The sequence below is a fragment of the Ovis aries genome, chromosome 3 (assembly GCF_016772045.2).
Source record: "Ovis aries strain OAR_USU_Benz2616 breed Rambouillet chromosome 3, ARS-UI_Ramb_v3.0, whole genome shotgun sequence".
In the NCBI taxonomy this organism is placed as follows: Eukaryota; Metazoa; Chordata; class Mammalia; order Artiodactyla; family Bovidae; genus Ovis; species Ovis aries.
The window spans coordinates 60221179-60246162 of NC_056056.1; the positions used below are offsets into that span (position 1 = coordinate 60221179).

General features: G+C 41.6%; 1 protein-coding gene across 3 annotated transcripts; it reads left to right on the forward strand.

Annotated features, from left to right (window-relative positions):
• The first annotated feature begins 1537 nt into the window (after positions 1-1537).
• CKAP2L (cytoskeleton associated protein 2 like) lies at positions 1538-24152 on the forward strand. Of its 3 annotated transcripts, XM_004005909.5 has the most exons (9): positions 1538-1593; positions 3779-3845; positions 5755-5806; positions 6865-8102; positions 11297-11504; positions 15812-15967; positions 19967-20030; positions 21395-21584; positions 22992-24152. In XM_004005909.5, the coding sequence occupies exons 1-9, from the start codon at positions 1563-1565 to the stop codon at positions 23215-23217; spliced, it is 2232 nt and encodes a 743-aa protein (XP_004005958.2). In that variant the 5' UTR covers positions 1538-1562; the 3' UTR covers positions 23218-24152. The 3 variants fall into 3 exon arrangements, with proteins under 3 accessions (XP_004005958.2, XP_012025601.2, XP_060268101.1); XM_012170211.5 differs by lacking the exon at positions 5755-5806; XM_060412118.1 differs by lacking the exon at positions 3779-3845.
• The last annotated feature ends 832 nt before the right edge of the window (positions 24153-24984 follow it).

Genomic DNA, 24984 nt, shown 5'->3' on the forward strand with positions numbered 1-24984 from the left:
ATCTACTGGGGTTTCCTATTTATTAATTTTTTCAGTTCAGTTCAGTTGCTCAGTCGTGTCCGACTCTTTGAGACCCCATGAATCACAGCACACCAGGCTTCCCTGTCCATCACCAACTCCCAGAGTTTACTCAAACTCACGTCTATCGAGTCAGTGATGCCATCCAACCATCTCATCCTCTGCCGTCCCCTTCTCCTCCTGCCCCCAATCCCTCCCAGCATCAGAGTCTTTTCCAATGAGTCAACTCTTTGCATGAGGTGGCCAAAGTATTGGAGTTTCAGCTTCAGCATCATTCCCTCCAAAGAAATCTCAGGGCTGATCTCCTTCAGAATAGACTGGTTGGATCTCCTTGCAGTCCAAGGGACTCAAGGGTCTTCTCCAACACCACAGTTCAAAAGCATCAATTCTTCGGCACTCAGCTTTCTTCACAGTCCAACTCTCACATCCATACATGACCACAGGAAAAACCATAGCCTTGACTAGATGGACCTTAGTCGGCAAAGTAACATCTCTGCTTTTTCATATGCTATCTATGTTGGTCATAACTTTCCTTCCAAGAAGTAACCCTCTTTTAATTTCATGGCTGCAATCACCATCTGCAGTGATTCTGGAGCCCCCCCACAAACAAAGTCTGACACTGTTTCCACTGTTTCCCCATCTATTTGCCATGAAGTGATGGGACCAATGGTGATAATTGTACAACACTGTAAATGTATTTAATGACACCGAATAATGGCTTAAATGGTAAGCTTTGCTTTGTATATCTTACCATAATGAAAAACAAAGAGGAGTCACCCTGCCGTACTAGGGCTTCCCAGGCGGCGCTAACAAAGAATCCTGCCAAGCAGGAGACCTAAGAGACGCGGGTTTGATCTCTAGGTGGGGATGATCCCCTGAAGGAGGAAATGGCAACCCACTCCAGTATTCTTGCCTACAGAATCTCATGGACAGTGAAGCCTGGTGGGCTACAGCCCATAGGGTTACAAAGAGTCAGACACGACTTAAGCGACTGAGCACCCAGGAACTGCTGTACTAAGAACTAAGATTATTTAACTTTAGAGACCCATAAAAAGTAGGAAGTATACTCGTGAGGTATATACTCGTATATACTCGTGGTATACTCGTGCCAAATTCATCATTTTGGTTTTATACTGTTTTTATATGAAACTTAGGATCTGAAAGGGCGGAGGAGGTGCTTTGTCTGTGGGGCCCGGGTGCAGCCCCCTGTCGCCAGTCCTGGCCACCTTTCTCGTAACTGAAAGCACAGCAACCCAGAAACCTCATCCTTAAAGGGGTGGGGAGGCTTCCGCCTCCTGCCCAACCAGCCGTCTTCAATACCAAAACGGCCCCTTTCCCTGTACATTCTTCCAATCAAATGGCCCCAGGGTGGGGCTTGAAGTGTACAGCCAACCGAAACGCATCAATTTCCTTTGGGCCAGCCCTCCCCTATTTTCGATTGGCAGGTTTCAAACCCACGGGACCCAATGAGAGCGGACGCAAGCGCGGCGCTCCAGCTTTCTCTCCAGGCGCGGCCTTTGAAGAGAAACTGTCGTTTGAGAATCATGGTGCGGCCTGGACTCTCCGCCGCCGCAGGTGAGTATGACTTCCAGCAGCTGTGTCTTACGGGTGGGGACGAAGGGAGGACCCCGAGTGAGCGGAAGTGACCCGATCGCTTGCCTGCCTGCCTGTGTCTCGCCGTGGGCGTTTTTGGTTCTGCGGGGGCTGACCCAAGCCCACGCTCCAGGCCTCGGTGAGAAAACGGGGCTGGGGGGCTGGGAGGCTGTGCGCGGGGCCACGCCTCCCAGGCACCTTCCCAGAGTCCCGCAGCAGCTCTGCAAAAAGCTGTCATTGTCACCTCGTTTGGGTAAAGAACCGAGGGTCCTTGCCCGAGATCGCACAACCAGCGGAAACCCAAGCGCTCCTGCGGCCCAGATTTGGCTTCAGGCGGAGCCGGGGTGTGGCCCTCGGGGCTACGCCGCCCGCCCGAGCGGGCTGTGACAGCTGTCAAGGCGGATCTCACCCAGACGCGGAGGTCTTCTTGCAACACGCGCGCCCTGGAGGCTGATGGGTTAAATCTGCATCGAGGCTGAGGTTCCTGGGCTCCCTGACTTTCCTAAATGTGTCTGGAGCCCTTTGTTGACTTTTTAAATATTCCTGCTCAGATACCTGTCACCTGCTCCAAAATGCAGTGTTTTGTTAATTTCTGCAATAATATCTGTTGACTGTTTCTCAGGGCCCAGGCACTGTCCTAGGCATTTTACACAACAGCCCTTAAAAATGGGCATTTCTGCCCCATTTTACCTGCTCAGCAACAGCAAGGTTTGCTACCTGGCTAGACATCATAGAACTGGGATTCTAGCCACATCTCTCAGCTCCATCAGCCCTCTCAACACAGCTGTCTCCTGGGGAAGGATCAGAACCAGATATCAAAACACAGGGCAACTCAGTTTAAATGAGGTTGAGTTGTTTTGCATCCCCTATAGCTGTTGTTTTTGTTTGGCCGATAAAGCATGTCTGACCCTTTGCGACCCCATGGACTGCAGCACGCCAAGCTTCCCTGTCCTTCACTGTCTCCTGGAGTTTGCTCAGACTCATGTCTATTGAGTCAATGTTGCCATCCAACCATCTCGTCCTCTGTCGTCCAGTTCTCCTGCCTTCAGTGTTTCCCAGCACCAGGGTCTTTTCCAATGAGTTGGTTCTTCACATCAGGTGACCAGAGTCTTGGAGCTTCAGCTTCAGCATCAGTCCTTCCAGTGATTATTCAGGGTTGATTTCCCTTAGAATTGACTGGTTTGACCTCCTTGATGTCCAAGAGACTCCCAAGGGTCTTTTTCAGCACCACAACCATCTTAATTTTAGCCTTTTCCAATCGCCCGCTCCCCTCACTCAGTTCCTGCCTCTGGACTCCCATAGTTCTTTCTTTGACCCACTTTTATCACCACTACCTGGGTGAAACTTCTCGAAGAGAGAAATATTAACTTTTCATTCCCTCACAGGTGGCTTGCTTAGAAAGTCACTGTATGGATAGATGTTTGCGATGAACCTCCAGCCTAGCCTATTTTGTCCTTAGTTCCAAAAGAAAGGGTTTGTGGGCAAAATTCATCATTCCTGTCAGAAGGGATTAATAAAACAAGCCCTAAGCTCACCAGCTCAGGTGGGCCAATAGTAGCATTTCTTCATGCAAAGTTTGATAGGTTGTAGCTGAGAACAGTGGCTATGAGCAAGGGCTCTGGGTTGAATAAACCTGGTTTCAAAATCTGGCTTTGTATACCATTTTGTTGTTGTTGTTTAATTGCTAAGCCATGTCGGACTCTTGCGACCCCATGGACTGTAGCCCACCAGGCTCCTCTCTCCATAGGATTTCCCAGGCAAGAATACTGGAGTGGGTTGCCATTTCCTTCTCCAGGGGATCCTCCTGACCCAGGGATCAAACCAGGATCTCCTGCATTGGCAAGCAGATTCTTTACTGCTTGAGCCACCAGGAAATTCCCTGTATAGCATTTATCCGTGTTTAAATTTCAGACTGTATAATACCTTATTGGATTTTTGTGCAGATTAAAGGAAGTAATGTAAGTGTAAAGAGCTTAGCATAGAATGAGACATATAAATTTTATTGTCAATGTTGATGTGGACCTGGAGGCAAGTCTGTAGGGCTAGAGACTTTAAAACATTATGGTCCAATGCCAAAATCAATACAGAAAGTGCCTTCTTTTAGAATATAAGTGAGCTTGTTAAAATCTTGAGCTAAAATTCTGTTGTTTGCTTGCCTGTTTTGCAGAAGAGCGGCAGAGAAAGCTGCAGGAGTACCTAGCAGCCAAGGGAAAACTGAAGTGCCAAAACACCAAGTGAGTCTATTATGCAAGTTCTGTTGCCCTGGTTGCTAATGGCAATTTAAAGCACTGCCAAAACATAGCCCTTTTGTTTGCAGTCTGCTCAGACTGCATTAGGATCCTAGGATTATTCAAAAAGGGCATTTTGGTGTAGGTGTGATAAAAATGTTGGCAAAGATTAAAGCATTATTATTGTGAGTCTCCCAAGGTGAGAGAGAAGGGTCTACAGTAGCATCTACAATGCAGGAAGCTTCTCCCATCTCTGCTTTGTTTGCTGGGAAAGGGATGGTCCTGGTCCCGGTGCTGCTTTCTAAAATGAAAACCAATTATGTAATCCATCCACTGTAAACTGCACATCCCTTTCCTCTAGGCTGAGAGTGTGCTTGGGTCTTCCTCTTAGCACTGACTGTGGAGGTGAACAGAATATGACAGCCTCACTTTTCTCTTTTGTTGACATCTTGTCATCTCAATGGTGTCACCACGCTTACCTTAGCACTGATATGTTTTTTTTCCCCAACGTGTTGCTAAATTTTTAGTTGAAAACAAATTTTTACAAAGTTAGCTTTCAGCCTTTGTTTTAGCTTCTTTTTACTTTGAGTTTTTCATCTTGTTTATAGTTTCCCTTGCAGTGCCAGAGCTTTTAAGTTTAGTTAGGTCCCATTTGTTTATTTTCATTTCCATTACTTCAGGAGGTGGGTCAAAAAGGATCTTGTTGAAATTTATGTCAAAGAGTATTCTGCCTGTGTTTTCCTCTAAGAGTTTATTAGTTTCTCACCTTAAATTTAGATCTTTAATCCAGTTTGAGTTTCTTCTTTTTCTTTTTTTGGCTGAGCCATATGGCATATGGGATCTTGGTTCCCCCAACCAGGAATCGTACTCACGCCCCCTGCATTGGAAGCGCAGAGTTTTAACCAGTGGACCGCCAAGGAAGTCCCTTTGAGTTTATTTTTGTGTGTAGTGTTAGGAAGTGTTCTGATTTCGTTCTTTTACATGTAGTTGTCCAGTTTTCCCAGTATCACTTATTAAAGAGGCTGCCTTTTCTCCATTGTATATTCTTGCCTTCTTTTGAGTTTTTACTTGACTTGATTTCCTTGATTAAATAAATAAACTTAATTCATTTATTCAACAATTTACTTAATACCTGTAATGTATCAATCACTCTTGGTTCTAGAGATAAGGTGCTTACCAAAACAAAGCAGTCCCTGTCCTCCTGGGATGTGCATCCAAGACCAGAGAAACAAGCATCAAGTCTTCATCAAAGTTCCTGTTTGGTAGTTTATGATCTGTGAAGTTTAAATCTAAATTCTCCTCTACTTTTCTTTTTTTTTAATTTTTTTAAGTTTTCTGTCTCACTAGCTGGTTTTCATGTGTACCTCTATGTTCTTTTGTTTATATCGCTTTCCTCGCCTACAAATTAACTAGTTGAAGACACTTAAAAAACAAACAAGTTTTTTTAAGTTGAAGTATAGCTGATTTAATACAAATGAATTTATTTGCGAAACAGACTCATACAAAACAAACACGCGTTTTAAAGAAGCACTTATTTGGCATTGAATCTCTAGTGCCTGGCACATTGCAGTGTTCAGGGAATGATGTTTAAATGAGTAAGACTATGTGGATATGAAGAAAACATATTTTATTAATATTGTTGGAATGTTGTGTCTATGTATAGCACATCTATGAAAGGATCACAGAAAAAAATAGGTAAGAGTGGTCATGGTCGCCAAGGAGTGGAATAGTAGGACTAAAGAAAGGTTGATAAGGAAACTTTTTATTAATTGTAATTTTTGAATTTTTTAACCACATGGAAATTCTAATGATTCAAAATTATAACCATAATAATTTTTAATATTTTTAATCACTGTACTCCCAAGCCTTGCTGATTCTTCTGTACTAAGAATTAATCTTATTTCATCTTTTTTAGGCCTTACCTAAAAGCCAAGAATAATTGCCCAAATCCTCCACCTTCTAAATCTGTAAGTAGAAATTTGTCTTTGCCCTTAATGCCAGGTGGGTCTGGTTACACATTCACGAAACTTACATAGTAATTATTCATCATATTACCAAACCAAAAACAGAAAGTCGTAGCTCTAGCACTGACATGTCTTTCCCTAGATAGTCAATAAATCTCTGACAAATTCTCCTCTCTAAGTAATTGCTTTCAGTGTGGATGCTGTAGCATCCTCAGTGGCCTGTTCCTGTTATTTCCCATATTAATTCTAAACACCCCTCCCTAGTTTTCAGTTTTCTGCTATCTAGTCCTCCCTTTCTTACCCAAAATTAAGTCACATGACTGAAGTATTTACTTATGAATAATGTAGAATCTAACCTTAAAACTCTGTCCTATCTTCACAGATATGACTTACTTTCTACTGAGATTTTTGATGCTTATTCAGAGCTGTCTCAAAGTATCTCAGGCCTGCCAGCATCTCCCATCACTCCATACCACTAATCTCCAGGATGAGAGAGTGTTCCTTGAGTGACACTCTGACCTTTCAAAGGCAGTGTTGTTTTAAGAGAATTAGTGTAGCAATAGAAAGTACAAGGAAGGGACTTCCCTGGTGATCCATTGGTTAAGACTCCGCACTTCCACTGCTGGGTACACCAGTTTGATCCCTAGTCAGGGAGCTAAGATCCCACTTGCCTCTCACTGCAGCCAAAAAGAAAAAAAAGAAAGAAAGAAAGTATGAGGAAGAAGTCAGGAGGTACCCTAACATAAGTTTATTATGTTTGTATCTTTCCGGAATTCCAGGAAGGATACTTCACTGGGACATAGTGAGCACTCAGCAAGTACTTGTTTGTTAAAAAGCAATTTTTGTGTGTTCACTGCATCTCTGCAGAATTCTGTTAGAATTCTATTAATTCTAATATATTTCTAATAGGAACTCAAGCTATAAAAGTCATCTATTAGTGAATCTTTGTTTTGTCAGGATCGATTTTCTTAAGTTATCAAAAAAATAACTAGTTGGTTTTTTTTTTTTACTTTAAAAACAATGGACTAATGTTTTTACCTTTAATTTATTTATCTTTTTAGACTATTGGACCCAAAAAGGATGTTACCAACCATGTTGCCTTGCCTGTCAAAACTACAAGATCCATCAGCATTAAACTGCCATCCAGACCTGCCAACATCACCAGGTCCCAGAGGCCAAAGTTGGAGCCACCAAAACTAGACAAAAGGCTCACTTCAGAAAGTGTTTCTTCTAACCCAAACGGTAAGCCTCCTGGCAATAGTCAACAGCTGCATGGATTTGGATCGTCCACTGCTGGAGAACAGACAAGAGAAACCATGGGATCACTTAATATACAGAAACTGAAAACTACAAAGCAGCAGGTAACAGATCAAAGAACTGCTAAAGGTACAGACCCTGTGGACAATACCCATGTTGAAAATGAATCCCTGGGTAGCTGTCTAAAAGAGATGAATAAAGAGAACTTGCCCCAAGACTTACCAGACTCAGAAAGGAAACCAAATCCTGAATCCTGGACCATAAACAAGCCCCAAACTAATCAAACCAAAAGCAGTTTGGCTCCTACTAGAAAAGTCTTGGGCAAAAGCTCAGTGAACAGTGCTGCTCTGAAAGAGAGAGTTACTAAACCATTTGTTGAAGAAACACAAATCAGGGTTCCACCAGGCAAGTCTCAGAAACTCTCTAGAGGAGCAGACCTTATAAGAGCAGGGGGAAAACCCCCCAAGGCCCTCCCTTCTCACTTTGTCCAGACACTTAATAGGACTCAAGCCACAAAGAAAACAGTGGTTAAGGACATAAAGTCTATAAAGGTTAATAGAAGTAAGTATGAAAGACCAAATGAAACGAAGTTACAGTCATACACTGTTACTGAGCAGAAAGTAAAACACAGCAAACCCAGTACACACCCCAGTGTGCTTCAAGGGGGATGTAACCACAGACATCCAAACATTAAGCAAGATCTTAAACCTACTCAGGCTTGTTGTAGACCTCAGACATCGCATGCACTGCAGAAATCAAAAGCCATAAGCCAACGGCCAAATTTGACTGTTGGCAGCTTTAACTCCATCATTCCAAGTACCCCTAGCATAAGAGCAAATGGAGCCACTGGGAATAAATACAACAACAGCTGTCAACAAAGAGCACGGACTCTGGACTCCAAGTTCAAAAGCGCTCCTCCCCAGAACTGTTTTCTAAACAAGACAGCTCCCCGGACTCAAGCTGGTGGCCCAACCGTAAGTGGAAGAGAAGTCCCGGATGGGGCCCAAACTAATCCATGTAAGATCGCAGCAGAGGATCGAAGGTACTTTATTTTAATTCCAGAGTTTAGCAAATTAAGATGGCTAGGCAAATTGACTATCAGGAGTGCTAAAGTCAGGAAATGGGTCATAAATAATGGCTCCTGGGTAATTTTTAGCTATAACTCTTAAAACTTCAAAGCAAATATTAAGACTTGATAGAACTGGGTGGAGATTGTTCTCTGTAATCTTCTGTATGCTTGAAATAATTTATTTTTTATTTTTCTTTTTATGTTTTTTTTTTAAAGAAATTCAAGCAAAATAGTTGACCGAGAAGTAGGGGTTGCAGAGGCAGACGATTCATGCAGGAAGTGCCCGACAGGACGGAACAGAGGCAGGGTGGGAGGAGCCAGAGTAGTGAACTTGCATAGATAGGAAGTGCAGAGATGGGAGTCCCTCATCAAGCCAACTAGTGTGTAAAGCCAGAAAGGTTACCAGGGAAGAAGGAGCAGGAAACTTCTGTGAGTCTGAGCAGGCCAAGTTTTGGAAAGTAAACTGAAGCAGAGAGAAGTACGCAGTTCACATAGAGTTCAGATGGTAGAAATCAGGACCTCAGGCATTAACATAGGTGATGCTTGAAACTGAGCCAAAGGACTTCATACACTTTCTGCACAGGACCATATATAGTCTCACGATGCGGTGAACATCCCAGAAGCACCTCAGTACACTTGGTTGGAGTAGAAAATAAGGAGATTCCTGACAAGGGCCAAAGGACCACATAAAATAAGATGGTAGCTAAAAAGGTGTAGCAGAGTGAAGTGAGGGCAGGATTTATTTTCTAATACAGCCCTGAACACAACTGACAAGCTCTCTGCCCCCTGAAGAAACAGAAAATAAACAACTTGATTCAGGGTGAGGTGATTGAGAGAGGCAGGCCGGGATGATTTTTTTAGATAAAGGGGTCAGGGAAGGTACTTTCAACAGTGACAACTGGGCTGGGAAAAGGACAGTGACCAGAAGAAAGACAAGTCTTAACAGAGAGAAAACTGAATGTAAAGACCGGAGCTGGTGAACAAGGAGGCCAGGCTCCCTACCCTGGAGCTCCAGTCTAGACCACGTAACCTACCGTGGATCGTAAGATAGTCTGATTACAATTGGCCGGCACTGAGGACCAGAAGAGGAGGCGTCTGTAGAGGGAACAGATCTGCACTCATCCCTAGAGTGTTCCTTCAGCACCTACCATGTGTCAGGCACTGAGAGATACAGTGGTGTGCACACAGTCGCAGTCTACTCTTAGGGAACGGTTTTTTTCTGGTGTGTATATGGAAAGTACTGGAATAATAAATCTGTGGCTTTCAAGTCCTGGGAATGAGTTGACTTTAGAAAAGGCAGGTTCTAAGAGCGTTAATAGTTGTTGATTTTCTGGCAAAAGCAAAATGATAAGGACAGCAAACAGATCCGTGATTGCTGGGAACTGGACATGGGTGGCATGGCTGACCACCAAGAAACATCAGGGAATCTTTAAGGGTGTTATGTCTTGATTGTAGTCATGGTGACATTTTCATGCATTTGTCGACATGCACAGAACTGTGTGCCAGAAAAGGTGAAATTTACAGTAATTAAACACTTAACGTGTTCCAAACACCATGGTAGGCACTAAGCCATCCAAGGTTTCCATCTTCACAGACCTTGCATTCCAGTGCAGAAGATATTAATAGAAAATCAACACATTGATTAAATAAGATTAATTACAGAAAATTACCCCTTCAAGGAGGTATCATTTGAGTAGAGGACCAAAGATTGATAATACAAGGCCCTGAGACAGGAATGAGCTTAGGTCAGGTTACTGGAAGGAAGCCAGGGCTCCTGGATGGCAGGGATTGAGCAGGAGAGTGGTGAGACGTGAGTCTGGAGTAGGCAGGGGGTACGTTGCTCTGCACCTCTGGTCATGGAGAACATTTTGAATTTTACACCAAGAGCCATGAGAAGTCCCTGGCAGTGACTCTGGTTTATGGTGTAAAGATCACCAGCAGCTGTGCACAGGATAAATTTGAAAAGGATTAGAGTGGAAGCAAGGAGGTGACTTAGGAGGCTTGCTGCAGCATTCCAGGCAGAAGGTGATGGTGCACTGGACCAAGAATGGTAGTAGAGACAGAAGCAGTACTGACTATACGATGATGTGTCAGATGTGAGGAAAGAAAGGACTGCTCACGACAACTAGTTTTAGGCCCTAGCAGCTGGGTAAAGTTGGGAGAGTATTTACCAATGTAGGGAAGGCTTTTTGGGAAAAGATTTAGAGATGAAAATCGAGAGCTTTGTTTTGGACGATACTAAATTTTAAATACCTGCCAGATATCAAGTAACAGATATCAGTTAGGCAGAGGGATTTGCAAAGTTTGGGGCCCTAGGGAATGATCTGGGCTGAAATGTGCATTTGTGAGTCATAAAAGTGTAGTTGTGATTTAGAGAAGCTGAAGAGCCTACACGCAGATGCTTGGGTCCTCATGTTTTGGTGCCACCCCAACAGTCATCTGTGGACCGCCTCAAAGCAGGAGTGCAGAGTGGGAACGGTATGGGGAAGGTATGGCCTAGGACTTGGTGCCGTCAGAGACTAGCTACCTAAGAAAAGAGCCCTGAAATTATCGCCCTTGTTAGGGGAAGCAGGGGTCCTATGTCATGAGGAGAGGGTTAAGGAACTTGGCCAAGTGGGTCACTTTGAGTGGCCAAGATCCTACTGAGTGCAGAATATAGGTTTGGTTCATCTGATTGAATGGCAGATATAGAGCTTATGAGAAGAGAAATGGAGTGCTGAGTTAGTGATCTCGAAGATGGAGGGATGTCTTAAGAAAGCAATTGTCAGAAGTAGTATACAGGTGAAATAAAAATGTTCAGGGAATAATATTGAAGAATAATCAGGGAATTATTGAGATAGAGAAGGGCTCGGAAGCCTGGCATGCTGCAGTCTGGGTCACAAAGAGTCAGACGTGACTTAGCAACTAATAACAATCAGGAAATTAAGGAATTTGAAGATGGAGATGCTAACCACATGTTGTAATCCTAGTACTCCATCTGGCATCTACCTTCTGACGGGTGGGAGCAACCAGTGCCTCCGAAGCAAATAGTAAATTGTTTTTAAAACATTCTCCCGACTTTGCAGTTGAAGGTATGCAGTGCTAATCTATGCTCGTCGTACTTTAGAATCTTAACCAGGCACCGGAAAAAAACCCTAAACCCGTTCCCTGTTTTAATTGTATAACAGGAAACAATTAGAAGAATGGCGGAAATCTAAGGGGAAAATCTATAAACGGCCTCCTATGGAGCTTAAAACAAAAAGAAAAATAATAGAGGAAATGAATATTTCATTTTGGAAGAGTATGGAGAAAGAAGAGGAAGAAAAGAAAGCACAACTTGAACTGTCCAATAAAATTAACAACACTCTGACAGAATGTCTGCAGCTCATTGAAAGGGTGAGTGAGAACGATAATCTTCCAAAGCTTTGCCAAGTCTTAAGGTTTTTAAACACTTTTCTTAAGTATAGTTTCGGGGAGACAACCTCTGTCTAAGCAGAAATTTAGCTACTCCTTTGAATAGGGAGGAGTGATAGTAATAATAATAATGATACATACTTAAATAATGGCTCCTGGTATGCCAGGTACTGTTCTAAGCACTTCACTTATATTATCTCATATAACTATCATAACAACTATTACTATATTCACTTTATAAATGAAGCTAAGGCCCAGAGAAGTTGGGAAATTAACCCAAGCAGTCTGGATCCAGAATGATCCAAAAGGAACTTTGCCTTCTTTGTGTATCAAGGTCCAAAGAGTTCACATTTAACATTTGGAGGTAAAAGCTATAGTCAAAAGGCAAGGCCTAGCCTCCGAATTTAGCTTTGGTCTTATCCTTCAGGTTTGACTAGGTAATGTTTCATATCAGTTAAGAGTCAAGTCAGGAAAACAGAAAGACAAGCAATCTCGGTAGAAAGAATGTAGTAGGAAGATCACTTTCACAGTGTCTTATGTGAGTTTCCTAGAAGCAGACCCTAAGAGGAGAATTTGTGTGGAAGTAGTTTACTAGGAAGAGGCTCCAAGGGACAACTGGGAGGGGAGTTGGGGATGTGGGACCAGGAGGGGAAAGAGGGCAGGCAAGGCGTGGTCTCAAGGAGAGTTCATGGAGGGTCACTGCGGCACAGTCCCACCCGGGAGCTCCAGAGACAGTGCCGGTCTCATCTCAGAGCTGTCCTGATCGGAGCAAGGAAACTGTGGCATTAGTCATTCCATGGTCATTGAGTAATGGCTGCCCTTGGGGGTCAAAAATGCCCAGTCCCTTCTGACTCTATGGACACATTACAAAGAGGCACAGATGCTGCCTGTAAAGTACTTTGTGAGCCTATATGCACAGAAATGATAAAAGAATCACCAAAGGAGATAGGGGTGCCACACACAGAACTGACAGCAGAAATGAATCTCAAGTAACAGTGGCAATAATTGCAGAGAGCAGCTAGCAGCATCCACTGGGTATAGGGGAACAAAGAGAGGCTGGGGATGTCAGAACCTAGAAGCTGGGAGAGACAAACCCTGGTGTAAATGGGACTCCAGCTCTAAGGATGCTGGTGCCACAGGAGCTGCAGGAGGGTCCTTCTGGGGCTGGGATTCAGACCTGGAGGAAAGGATGCTAACTATCCGGTTGGGGCTTTTGCCTCTTAAGGAGCACAGTGAGGCAGGATCCGTGCATGCCAGTGTAAAACAGGTAGAGGCTAGAACCAACTGCTGCTTCCAGAGTGAAGGACCATTACTGGGGTGATGAAAGCAAACGAGAAAGAGGAAGTCCCCTCTCTTCTCCAGCCTGCAGCCTTCCTCTGCTGCCCCACACTGGCTGAGCCCATCAAGGAACTGCTGTCAAAACAGAAAGTGATTTATAGACTTACAGCATTCTGTACAACAAAGCAGAAGATAAAAGGTGGGTTTAGAGCTAAGACACCGAAGCTCAATAACTAACACATTCTCATTTGTTGCTAGTTTGATATTTCCATTTTGAGATCTTCAACCCAGAAGTTACCTTAGAAGAGTATCTTTTAACTTCCAGATAAGTCGTTGGTTTTGTTGGTGTCTGGTTTTTTTGTTCGTTTTTGTTTTTCTGGCTACCTGTCAGTTTTTAATTTTATTGCATTGTGGTTGGTGAATGTAGCCTGTGTGTGTTCTGCTTGATGGAATTTGTTGAAATTGTTGATCTTAATGTCTGATCAGCCTTGGTGAATGTTCCAAAAGTGTTTGAAAAGTATATGTATTCTCTGTTGAATAGAAAATTCTACATGGATATCCATTAGATCAAACTTAGAAATTTTAAATAGCACAATTATTTTTTAGTTCATTCACTTGCTTTTTTTTTTTTTTTTGCTCTCTGAAAAAAATATACCAAAATCTTTTACTGGCACTGTGATTTCATAATGTCACTTTGTCCTCCTATCAATGTTTACTTTCTGTTTTTCAAAGTTACGTTGTTAAGTGCATAAAGATTCATGACTTGCTCTGATTTTTCTTTTGTCTGATATTAACCTTGCCACACCTGCTTTGCTGTTGTTACAATTTGTCTGATAAATCTTTCCCTATCTCTCTATTTTTAAAGGTATGTCTCATATGAATACGTAGTTTAATTTCTCTAAACAAAATATGGAAAACTCTCTGCTTTTAAAAAGTGCATTTAGCCCATGTACATTTATTGTAATTACATATATGTTTAACTTTATTTCTGCCATTTTATTTAGTAACTCAATTTACATGCAGTATTTTTTGGTTTATTTTTCTTCATGCCTTTGTTTGATCCAGCTTTCATTTCATAAAGAAAGCATATAAATTGAAATCACAAAAGAAAGTGCTAAGTATGAGTTCAAACATGGTGTGCAATTATATATCATATTCTTCTTGTGGCTATTTTTGTTTCAAGTCTTCCGGTTGAATTCTAAATTCATTTACTAATAACTTTATGGTTTTTGAATGGTAAACTTTCTGAGTTGTTATGCTTCTAAAAATGTCATCATTTCATCCTCATGTTGGATTCATAGTTTGACTGGGGGAAATTTCTAAATTCAGATGGTTTTTCCTGGAAGATATGAAAGTTACTGTTTCGTTTTCTTTCTTGCATCTGGAATTGTTGATTTATTAAAGTCTCGTGTCAAGCTCTCATTCCTCTGTAGGTAATCTTGTTTTTTTTCCCCTCTCTGGAAGAATTTAAGATTTTCTTTTCATTCTTGGTTTTCTAAGTATGGGTCTTTTTCCATCCATCTTGCTTAGCTCTCTGGGGACCTTGCAGTCTGAACATTTGTCTCTCTGTTCAGTCCTTGGGAATTTTCTTCTATAACTGCAATGCATATTCAGCTTTGTTCTTTCTCTGTGTCTTTGAAGAAATTCTATTACATGGATGTTGGAATATATCCAATATAGATGTATCTAATAAATATATCCAATATAGAGTATAGATGTGTCCTCCAGAACTCTTTTATGTACTTCATTTCTTTGTTCTGTTTCACTGGGTTCTGGAAGAATTCCACAGCTGGATTTTCAGCTCACTGATTTATTCTTCAACAGTGCCACTGTTCTGCCCATCTATTGATTCTTTTTCATAACATTGATTCTAGTTTTATGATGGTAGTATTTTATCACTCTGAAGGTATTGACTACAACACTCTTAAAATTTATTCCTCTTTGCGCCCTCAGCTATTTGCACCAGTGTTCATTCTTCTGGTTGTTGAGTTTTATGCCTCTTTCATGAAGTGTTGGTTTCCTCAGACATTAGTGATTCTTGACTGTGAGCTTACCCCTGTGTCTTTCCCATCTCAGGAAGAGTAGGAGGTGCTACTTGGTTCAGTGTGCCACTACCTGGATTTCTGAGCATAGTAGCTCCCATTTTCCTTCTAGTCCATGTCACTGCACTGTTCTTGGTACAAGGCAGAAAGGGTCCAAACCTATGAAGCCATTATAAAGTTCCTTTGTATGTGATTTAACCTTCTTTATATATTCCTGCAAAGAGTTGGACACGACTGAATGACTCACACACACACACACACACACACACACACACACACACACACACACACACACACACACACACACACACACACGTTCATGGATCCCCAACACATACACATGTACATCCATGACCCTTTCACACCTACGCATCCTTAGGCTTCTGTTAGTTAAGCAGAAATTCTGGTCACTATTCAACGTTCATGTTATTATGACTATGTAAAAAATACATGGAAGGTGGATTACTCTAGGGTTGGGTTTGGTTTTGGTTTTGCATAAACAGGTAGAACAATTTCTTACTTTGAGCTACGATAAGCATTTTTCTATTTGGTCTCTTAACTCTTAAAATTTAATGATCAGTGCAAAAACTCTTTGAAACTATTTAAATAGGTTCATTTTATTATATAAACTACTTCAGTGAAATTGATTTTTTTTTTTTAATTTTTTTTTTATTTTAAAATCTTTAATTCTTACATGCGTTCCCAAACATGAACCCCCCTACCACCTTCCTCCCCATAAAATCTCTCTGGGTCATCCCCATGCACCAGCCCCAAGCATGCTGTATCCTGCGTCAGACATAGACTGGCGATTCAATTCTTACATGATAGTATACATGTTAGAATGCCATTCTCCCAAATCATCAAAAATACTTATCACACTGATTTCTGCATACCTGCTATGGTAAGTATTAGGAGATGTGAAAATAACAGCAAGTAACAATTACCTCTGGGTACTTTTCTTTTTTTCAGGGTGTACTTTCTAATGAAGTATTTGCCATTTTGTCCAGTATTCCTAAGGCTGAAAAATTTGCTAAATTTTGGATCTGCAAAGCAAAGTTGTTGGCAAGCAAAGGCACCTTTGATGTTATTGGGCTCTACGAAGAGGCCATTAGAAGTGGGGCCACAGTAAGTATCTGTCTTGAATGGGTGACTTCTTAAAACTCCTCTTTCATATGAGTTCTCTGTTGTTTGCAAAATGGCAGTTATATAATATAATGTTAAATGTTCTAATTTACTTCATAAAGTTATATGCAAAATATGAAGTACATTATGTCCTTTGTGAACATTTTAATTTAAATATTTATTTTCTAGAAAATAGTGTCACATGTAAACAAATAGAGTCACTTTCTTGTCAAGTGAATCAGTTCAGTTGCTTAGTCATGTCCGACTCTTGGCAACCCCATGAATCACAGCACACCAGGCCTCCCTCTCCATCACCAACTCCCGGAGTCTACCCAAACCCATGTCCACTGAATCCATGATGCCATCCAGCCATCTCATCCTCCGTCATCCCCTTCTCCTCCTGGCCCCAGTCCTTCCCAGCATTAGGGTCTTTTCCAATGAGTCAACTCTTTGCATGAGGTGGCCAAACTATTGGGGTTTCATCTTCAACATCAGTCCTTCCAATGAACACCCAGAACTGATCTCCTTTAGGATGGACTGGTTGGATCTCCTTGCAGTCCAAGGGACTCTCAAGAGTCTTCTCCAACACCTCAGTTCAAAAGCATCAATTCTTTGGAGCTCAGCTTTCTTCACTGTCCAACTCTCACATCCATACATGACTACTGGAAAAACCATAGCCTTGACTAGATGGACCTTTGTTGGCAAAGTAATGTCTCTGCTTTTGAATATGCTATCTAGGTTGGTCATAACTTTCCTTCCAAGGAGTAAGCGTCTTTTAATGTCATGGCTGCAATCACCATCTGCAGTGATTTTGGAGCCCAAAATAATAAAGTCTGACACTGTTTCCACTGTTTCCCCATCTATTTGCCATGAAGTGATGGGACCAAATGCCATGATTGTAATTTCCTGAATGTTGAGCTTTAAGCCAACTTTTTCACTCTCCTCTTTCACTTTCATCAAGAGGCTTTTTAGTTCCTCTTCACTTTCTGCCATAAGGGTGGTGTCAAGTGAATATGTCTCACTTAAAACTCATTGCAGAAATGTACACTTATGGAAAGCAATAGCATAGAAAATTATAGTATAACATCAATATCCAATACTTAGAAATTCATACCTCACCATAAAGAACCTAAAAATATATTAAACCCAATACATCAATATCCATAGATCATTCAGAGCCATTTCATGAAATAACTTGTAATTCTAAAACCTAGTAAAACCACTGTCTCTATAGAATTTAACAAAGACTCCATCAAATAGTTTTAAAACTCTTTTCCCTATAGTATCACTTTCTATGTCATTGTATGTTCTACCATACCTTTTCCATGATTGTTCAAAATCAGAGTTTTACATGGTCATAGTTTAAATAAATAGTTTGATAAAGCCTATACCATAAGACCTATTTCCTTCCCCTCCCATTTCCCACTGACAGCAAACTGAGTATTTTGTTACCTTGATAATTTCAGATAATGTGCTAATATTACTACTTCTTGATTTTTCTCTTTAGACATGATTTGTAGACTTCCGACTCTGTAGGATGAGGATCTAACTCTCTTTTTCACACACACCTTCACAGATCCTCAGCACACACACACAGACACCCCATCACCCCCGTAGACTTCACTGTCCTCCCTATTTTCATTAGAATCATACAGACATTCTGATCACTGTCCAGTGCTCACATTGTCATAAATAGGTGAGAAGTATACACTGATCCATGTAGTACATGCTATGGTTACTTTGCCTTTTAAGTATGGTTTTCTAATTTTCCTGCAATTATTTTCTTGTTTTCCCTTTGCTTAGTATTTCCAAACTCTTCTATAATTATCTATACTTTTCAATACTTTCAAAACATTACATTCTGTTGATTTCTTTTCCTCAGGTTATTCTTCTTTTGGGGGGGAGGGGTGCTATGCTAGGTCTTCACTGCTGCACTGCCGGGCTGTCTCTGGTTGCGGTGAGTGGCCAACTGGTGGTTCTTCACCCCCATCTTTATCAGTTGTCATTCTGGGATCTCCTCTCACCAGAACTATCAAGTTACCTTTTCTTCCTGCACTGCCTGATTCTTCTCCAATGCTTTTTCTTCTCTCGTCTCCTTTTTTTGAAGGAAGAGTTGGGTGTTTGGTTGGTTGTATTCTCTATTGTTCATTAGAGGCTTTACTCAGATGCTGGTGAAACTGGACCGTTTGTATGTCTATGAAGTAGGTTTTAAAACCTTATTAAAAACTGGTCACAGATGAGGCTTTACTATAGAGTGGCTGAGATCTGGCTGAATCAGCTGATTGAGGAACCCCCAGTTTCAGTACCTTCTGATCTTTCCTCTAAGGCTGGTCATATTCTCTGAAGAAGGCTCATTTATCCTCCTTCCCAAGAACCAGGAACCAGGCTACCAGTTCCCCTTTATTGGAGAAAAGGGAGCTGGGAGTCTCAACCTTCAGCATGGAAACTTTCATTTATCCCTTTTTTCAGCAGACACTCCCACCCTCAGTCTTGCATGATATCATCCAGAGACTTGGAGCATATGTGCCTGGTGCTCTGTTGGGATGAAGGTGGGTGGGACACAGCTACCAGTCTGCATGGAGTTCAGGGATGCAGGGTGGATTTGGAGGTCTGATGGTTTTATTGACTGATTGGCCAACCACCATCTTTGGGGATCTTCCCTGACCAGGGATGGAATCCAGGCCTGGCAGTGAAAACACCAAGTCCTAATCCCTGGACCGCCAGGCAATTCCCAGGTGTGACTGCTTTTTGACAGATGCTCTAGAGCCCTCCAGCAATTCCTGAGCCTTTCAGAGGCTTTGGGGTTGAATCAGATTCTTTCTCAGCTAAACTGCCAGCATAGAATTTGACTCTTTCGTTGGTCAAGCTAGTTACCTCTTCCTTCTACATTCTTATTGCTATTTCATCTATTCTCTGTGGCTATTGCCTCCTTTTAACCCCCTTTTAAAATCATTTCAGAAGAGTTTCAAGAGGGATTAGGCATATTTGCATACTCAATCTATCATCTTTAACTAGAAACTTATGAAAATATATACTTAATGAGTGTTTTATATAATTAAGATGCTTTGCCATGTATTCTGTACATTTATTCCCATTTCCTTAAGCATTTAGCTCTTAAGCATTTTAGCTTTTGTAAAAATGTATAGACAGCTTTGCTTTTATGCTCTGTTTTCAGTTTATATCTGTTATTTATGTGATACAGGGTCCCAGATCAGGAAGCCCAGCCCCCAAATACTGTGGTCCTATGAGAGAGTACAGTTCATTAGTGATGTGCTGTTTCATGGCATCGTTTGCATACTTTAGAAAGGAAGGGGGAAAGAAAGGAAGACTATCTCAGATAATTTTATCAGAAAATTACTTTTCTGTGATAGCTTTTAGTTTAATGTTTTTTATATTATGTTACCAAATAAAAGAATTAAAGGAAAAGCTGGGGGGAAATTGTCTAAAATGCTAACTAAAGGTTATATTTAAATGATGGGATTATGGGTAGTTTTCCCTTTTAACTTTGACCTATTGTTCAGTTGTCTTTATAGACATATATGACTTTCATGATAAAAACAAAAATTCAGTTAAGACAACACTGAAAACATATATCAGATTTTCTGTATAGCTTAGTTATATATCTTTGGATTAGAGTCTTTATATGGGAATATGTCTTTGATGGGATCATGTCAGTCAATAAAAAACCTAATTTGATTTAAAGAAATTTTAAAAAATAAAAATTAAAAAAAAAATTGTATTACAGACAACACTCCATAAATTCATCTCTTCATTAAAGTCAAGCATGCCAGAATTTAACCAGTATTTTTTCTCTTCCTTTATTTTTCCTGTAAAGCTAAAACTGAAGCCTTTTAAATGTTACTTATAGTTAGACAAGAGATTAAAAAGGGAAACATTCTTGTTATGAAAAGTCTATTTGATATTAAACAACATCATAAATTCCTTAGATCATTTTTCCATGAATGTTTTTAATATATCATTCGTGTATTTTCTTCCTTCTAGCCAATCCAAGAGTTGCGGGAAGTTGTCTTTAATATTTTGCAAGACCGAAACAGAACCACAGAAGGTACTGCTATTTTGTGTTTAAATTCATTCCCTCTAGCTACTGAAGTAAAGGTCACTGAGGAACACGTATAGGGAAAGAAGAATTTTAAGTTCCCTGAAATGCCTCTCGCTTCTTGGTTTCCCTGGTGTGGACCTTTCAGCTTTCATCATCAGCTGATTGATTTCTATACTGCTCCAACACCAAACAAAGGTTTCCACCAGAGCATCCTAGACCAGGGTGACTTGCTTCCCTAGAGAGAAGACAAGAGTGAGACTGAGCCAGAGAGGAGAGGTGCTTTAGTTTAAGGTGTTTAGTTGTTACATGCCCACCAACCCGGATACATCCAAATTCATGGTCTACCTTTAAAACATAGCCATCTCAGGAATCATTTCACATAGTTCACCGTTGCTGTCATTGGCCAAAACCTTTAGAGAACTCTTCTATGAAAAATGTGCCAAATAAAGCGAGTGGCGCATTATGTATAATTATATTTGTGATATGAACAGGGTTACAGGGAAGACACCTTGAGAAAATAAAATGGATTACTTTTATAATCTTAAAACGTGACAAATCTTTTTCCGCTAAGAGTAGATTGAACTTTGGGGAACAATCAAGCCGTGTGGAATTATAGCCAACTAACCCATTACTTTTAGGAATAAGGTTGTAGTATATATATACTCAATGGTACTCTTACTGAGAACGATGCTATAATTCAGATATTTGTTTATAATTTATGGCAGTGTTCTTTAAAGAATTAAAAAAGAGAGAGAGAGACAGGAATTCATGCCTTTTCCACATGTTGTCCTCTCTTGGGGGTCTCAGCCTCCAGCCAGAGTATATCTATCTGTCTCAGTCAAATTTCCTTCCTTTCATTTTGGTTGCTGTGCTGGTTAGGCTATGATGCACATTGTGTTAACACAAGACATTTACATCTACGTCCAAGGTGAGAGCCATATGGTCATCCCTGGGTTGGAGGGGATCAGAAGGTCAAGTGGGTTAACCCTAATGAGTTAGGATAATTGACCCAAGGTGTGAAATGAGGGTAACAGGCCAATGACTAGTCACCAGGGCAGCTCCCTCAAGAGTGAATAAGAGGCTGGGAATATATTCAGAATGTTGAAAGGGTAGCAGGGATCCATTCTCACAGGCCCAAAGGTTGTGTGGAGGACTGGTTAGGAGAAGGTTTAATGCAGCAGGGTGTTACTACAAAGCTTAGTGGGAAAAACTAGTTGTAAGTCCCACTCCAAATCAGTTACTCTTTATTTAGCATGTGGAATCCATAAGGATCACTAAGAAGTCATGGAGATATTCCTGTTTCACTTTATTGATTTTTTTAGCTTCAGTATTGAATTGCTAAGTCTTTCCTTTTGACCTTGTATACATAGGAATTACCACTAACTCCTTAGTTGCTGAAACCAATATAACATCAGTAGAAGAGCTGGCCAAGAAGACGGAATCTGGGGCATCTTGCCTTTCCCCAAAAGAGAGCGAACAGATGTCAGTAACACCCCAAATAACAAAGTCAGAACAGGATGGTCATCCCGGTATCAAATTACAGATCGCCCCAATCCCTCGGTAAGCACACTGTAAAGCTTTTGTGTTCGCAGGTCTAAATTAAGTCCAGTTGTCAGCTTCTCCTCCAAAGATCCAGAATACCAGCAGATTAGTGACATGAATACTTCCTGCCTCATATGAGGACTAGGTGATCTAATCGATCTTTGGTGTTAAGGGAAAGAGGGGGAGGGGAGGGGTGGAGCCCATGCCAGGGAGACCGTCCTTTCTCTGTACACACACCCCCACCGCCCCAGACACAGCACCTCCAAGGAGATCTGACCTTCCTGTGAGCAAGGAGCTGCCAGACTCAGGAGGGCTGTTGGAGTGGAGTCACCCCTTCCTCCTGAAATCAGTCCTCCCCCTTCACCCTTGTTTGTCCTGCAATGGCAGATCCCATCCACCTTTCCTGGGGGTCAGGAGTGGGGTGCTGCACTAATTGCTAAGCAAGGGCAACCTCTGGAGCTATGGGAAGGAATGGGCCGTGGATAACCTGTAAGAACAAGGAGGGTGGTCAGGACTGTACGGCTGCTCATGTATCAAGTGTCTGGTTTTGAAACAAGTGGAAGTTTAAGACAGAATCCATAATAATTTAAGGAACTGTATCAGGGTATCAATGTCATTGTTCATGCTCTTGAAAGGAAAATTTCAAACAAAAGCACCAAGACCACAGTTCTTTGTCTTACTTTCCTGGGGAGCACGGCTGGGCTTCTTCCACTCTAAACACCTCTCTCAGATGTGTCATTTCCCCACTATACTCCGCTCATGGGTGGGTGAAGTTAAGCTGCTGATGTGAAAGCCACCTCTTACTGGCTCAGGAATTTTTAGGAGCATTTTCAGCAGACTGGCCTTGAGTTTTATAAGACTAATGTAATCTGTGATTTTGTATCCTGTGGCCAAGATTCACTCCGTGGAAAGTCTCTGCAGCTTATCTTTCAGGCTATTACAGGAATGCATTAAAGCCCTTACCAGGAAGATGCCCAATTTGCTCCAGTCTCCATCTGTGGTTTGGTCCACCATCTTAAAAGATGTTTTCGATTTTACTGTCAAAGCTAGAAAGTGTCTTTGAAGTCTTTAGTCCAGCCCTTTTTGGTGTTAGGCCCAATTTCCCCAAAGGATGTCAACTCTGTGGAAGTTTATGGAATAAACATACACCAACTGCCAAGTAGCTGACTTCAAACAAAACCACACTTAGCACTTCATTCAATGAAATCCCTCTGCTGACACCATCTGAGAACAGATGGTGGAGTCCACCCAGTTCATTCTAACACTTAGGGGACGTCCATCTTAGGATGAGAGCTGCCCTAGACATATCTCTTGTATCAGCCAACATTGAAATTCTCTCATGTTTTATTAGAGAACAAGAAGAAAATAATAAGTAGAATTTTGAAAGGAGCTACAGGGTTTTAAATGCACCTCTTGCTCTCTTAGGATAAATGGGATGCCAGAGGTGCAGGACATGAAGCTGATCACACCCGTGAGGCGTTCGGCCAGGATCGAACGAGCCGTGTCCCGCTACCCGGAAATGCTGCAGGAACACGACCTCGTGGTGGCTTCTCTCAACGAGCTCTTAGAAGTGGAAGAGACCGAGTACTTTATATTCCGCAAAAATGAGGCTTTGCCTGTAACGTTAGGGTTTCAAGTCTCTGAATCATAATTTCTCAGTGCTTTCTTTTTTAAGAAACATTTCAGAGCCTCCATGAGACAAGAAATGCACTTACCTAGGAGACCTGGGAGAGACTACAATGGAAAGGCATTGTGGATGCAGGCCATGGGCCCCTGGAACTTGAAAAGTAATTCACTGGGACCGACTGTCAAATTTTATATCCCTGCAGGAAAGGCTGGTTTATTTAAGACTGGAGTTGGCCACAGTTTTACAGCATACATAAATTTCCAACTTTTGAAAATTAGTTTATCACACAAGTACAGAAAATTTTTGAATTTTACTGACCTACCTTAATCCTACCATAGTTACTTTTTATATCAGGAGGTCAGATCCACAATACAATAAACTTTACTTCCTGCATCCACCCTAGCAGAGAGGGCAGGTCCTCGCAGCCTGAAAGCCCTGAGCATAGACACTGGCCTTCCCGACTTAGATGGAATGTAACCCACCATCTGGTCAAATGCCCTCATTTAGCTGATGAGTTTACGCCAGCCGTTCCTTGGCTCAGAGATCACAAATGACTTTTCTGTGTGATCTTTGACTTCCCTCACAGATCCCTGGAGATGAGGGGTAATTCCCATCCTCTCTGTGTCTGGTTTCCTGTAATGATACACAATCCTGAATTGGGGTGGTCATTAAGCTTTTTATGTTCAAAACCTAGTTTGCATTTATTATTCAGAAATGCTTCAGATAAAAGCAAAAGGGAGTAGCAGAGAGCAGTAGGGAGAGGACCCTTGCCTCTTCAGTTCTATGCTCTGTAGGGGACATTGGCCTGAGAAGACCACCTAAGCCCCAGAGACTCCCCATTTGCCTTTCCCAATCAGAATCACTGTGTAAATATAATGTATAGAAGGACCTAGTCGATGTATTTTAGATTTGTTTTCTTAATATTTATATTATCTTAAAAAAAAATTAACCTTTGTTCACTCCTGCTTATTTATCTTATTTATTACAGAAAACTGTGGTGGTAGCTTGACCTAGAGAATTAAGGGTGTGCCTGTGGAAACAGTGGTTTCCCAGATAGCTCAGTGGTAAAGAATCTCCCTGACAAGTAGGAGACTTGGGTTCTATCCCTGAGTCAAGAAGATCTCCTGGAAGAAGAAATGGCAACTCACTCTAATATTCTTGCCTGGGAAATCCCATGGACAATGGAGCCTGGCAGGCTATAGTCCATGGGGACCCAAACGGTCAGACACAACTTAGCGACTGAACAACTTCAACTGGGATACACCAGTAGGCCTCACGGGGAACACCCACTACCCTGGAGAACTCATCTTGATCTGACCCCTAGCCTCACCCAGGATGCAGATGTTCCCACTGTGAGGCAAGCAGAGCCATCTCTAAGATTTATAAAAACAAGATTCATAAAACTGAGCTATAAAACCCTGAAGCTAATAGACTAACTCTCAATGAGAAATAGACTGTCACCACAACGAAAATGCAGGAATCCATGCAGCCAGCCCTTTCCTCCCCTGATAGACAGACTCACCTGATCTGTGAGGCCAAATAATGCTTAGAAGGCACAGAAGCTGAAAATGGGACTGGGAGAAATCAAATATTCAAAATCAGCAGACAACAGGAGTTAACCACATCCCTCCTGGTTCTCAAAAGAGCAACTTCACTATTGCCAGTTCTTAGAAGGATGTCTCGGTACCATTCTGGGTTCTGACAATGCAGAATGAATTATTGGCATCTAATAATGTGTAGTTTTCAAACTGACAAATTAGAGGTTTTAAACAGCCTGATTAGACTAAGTAG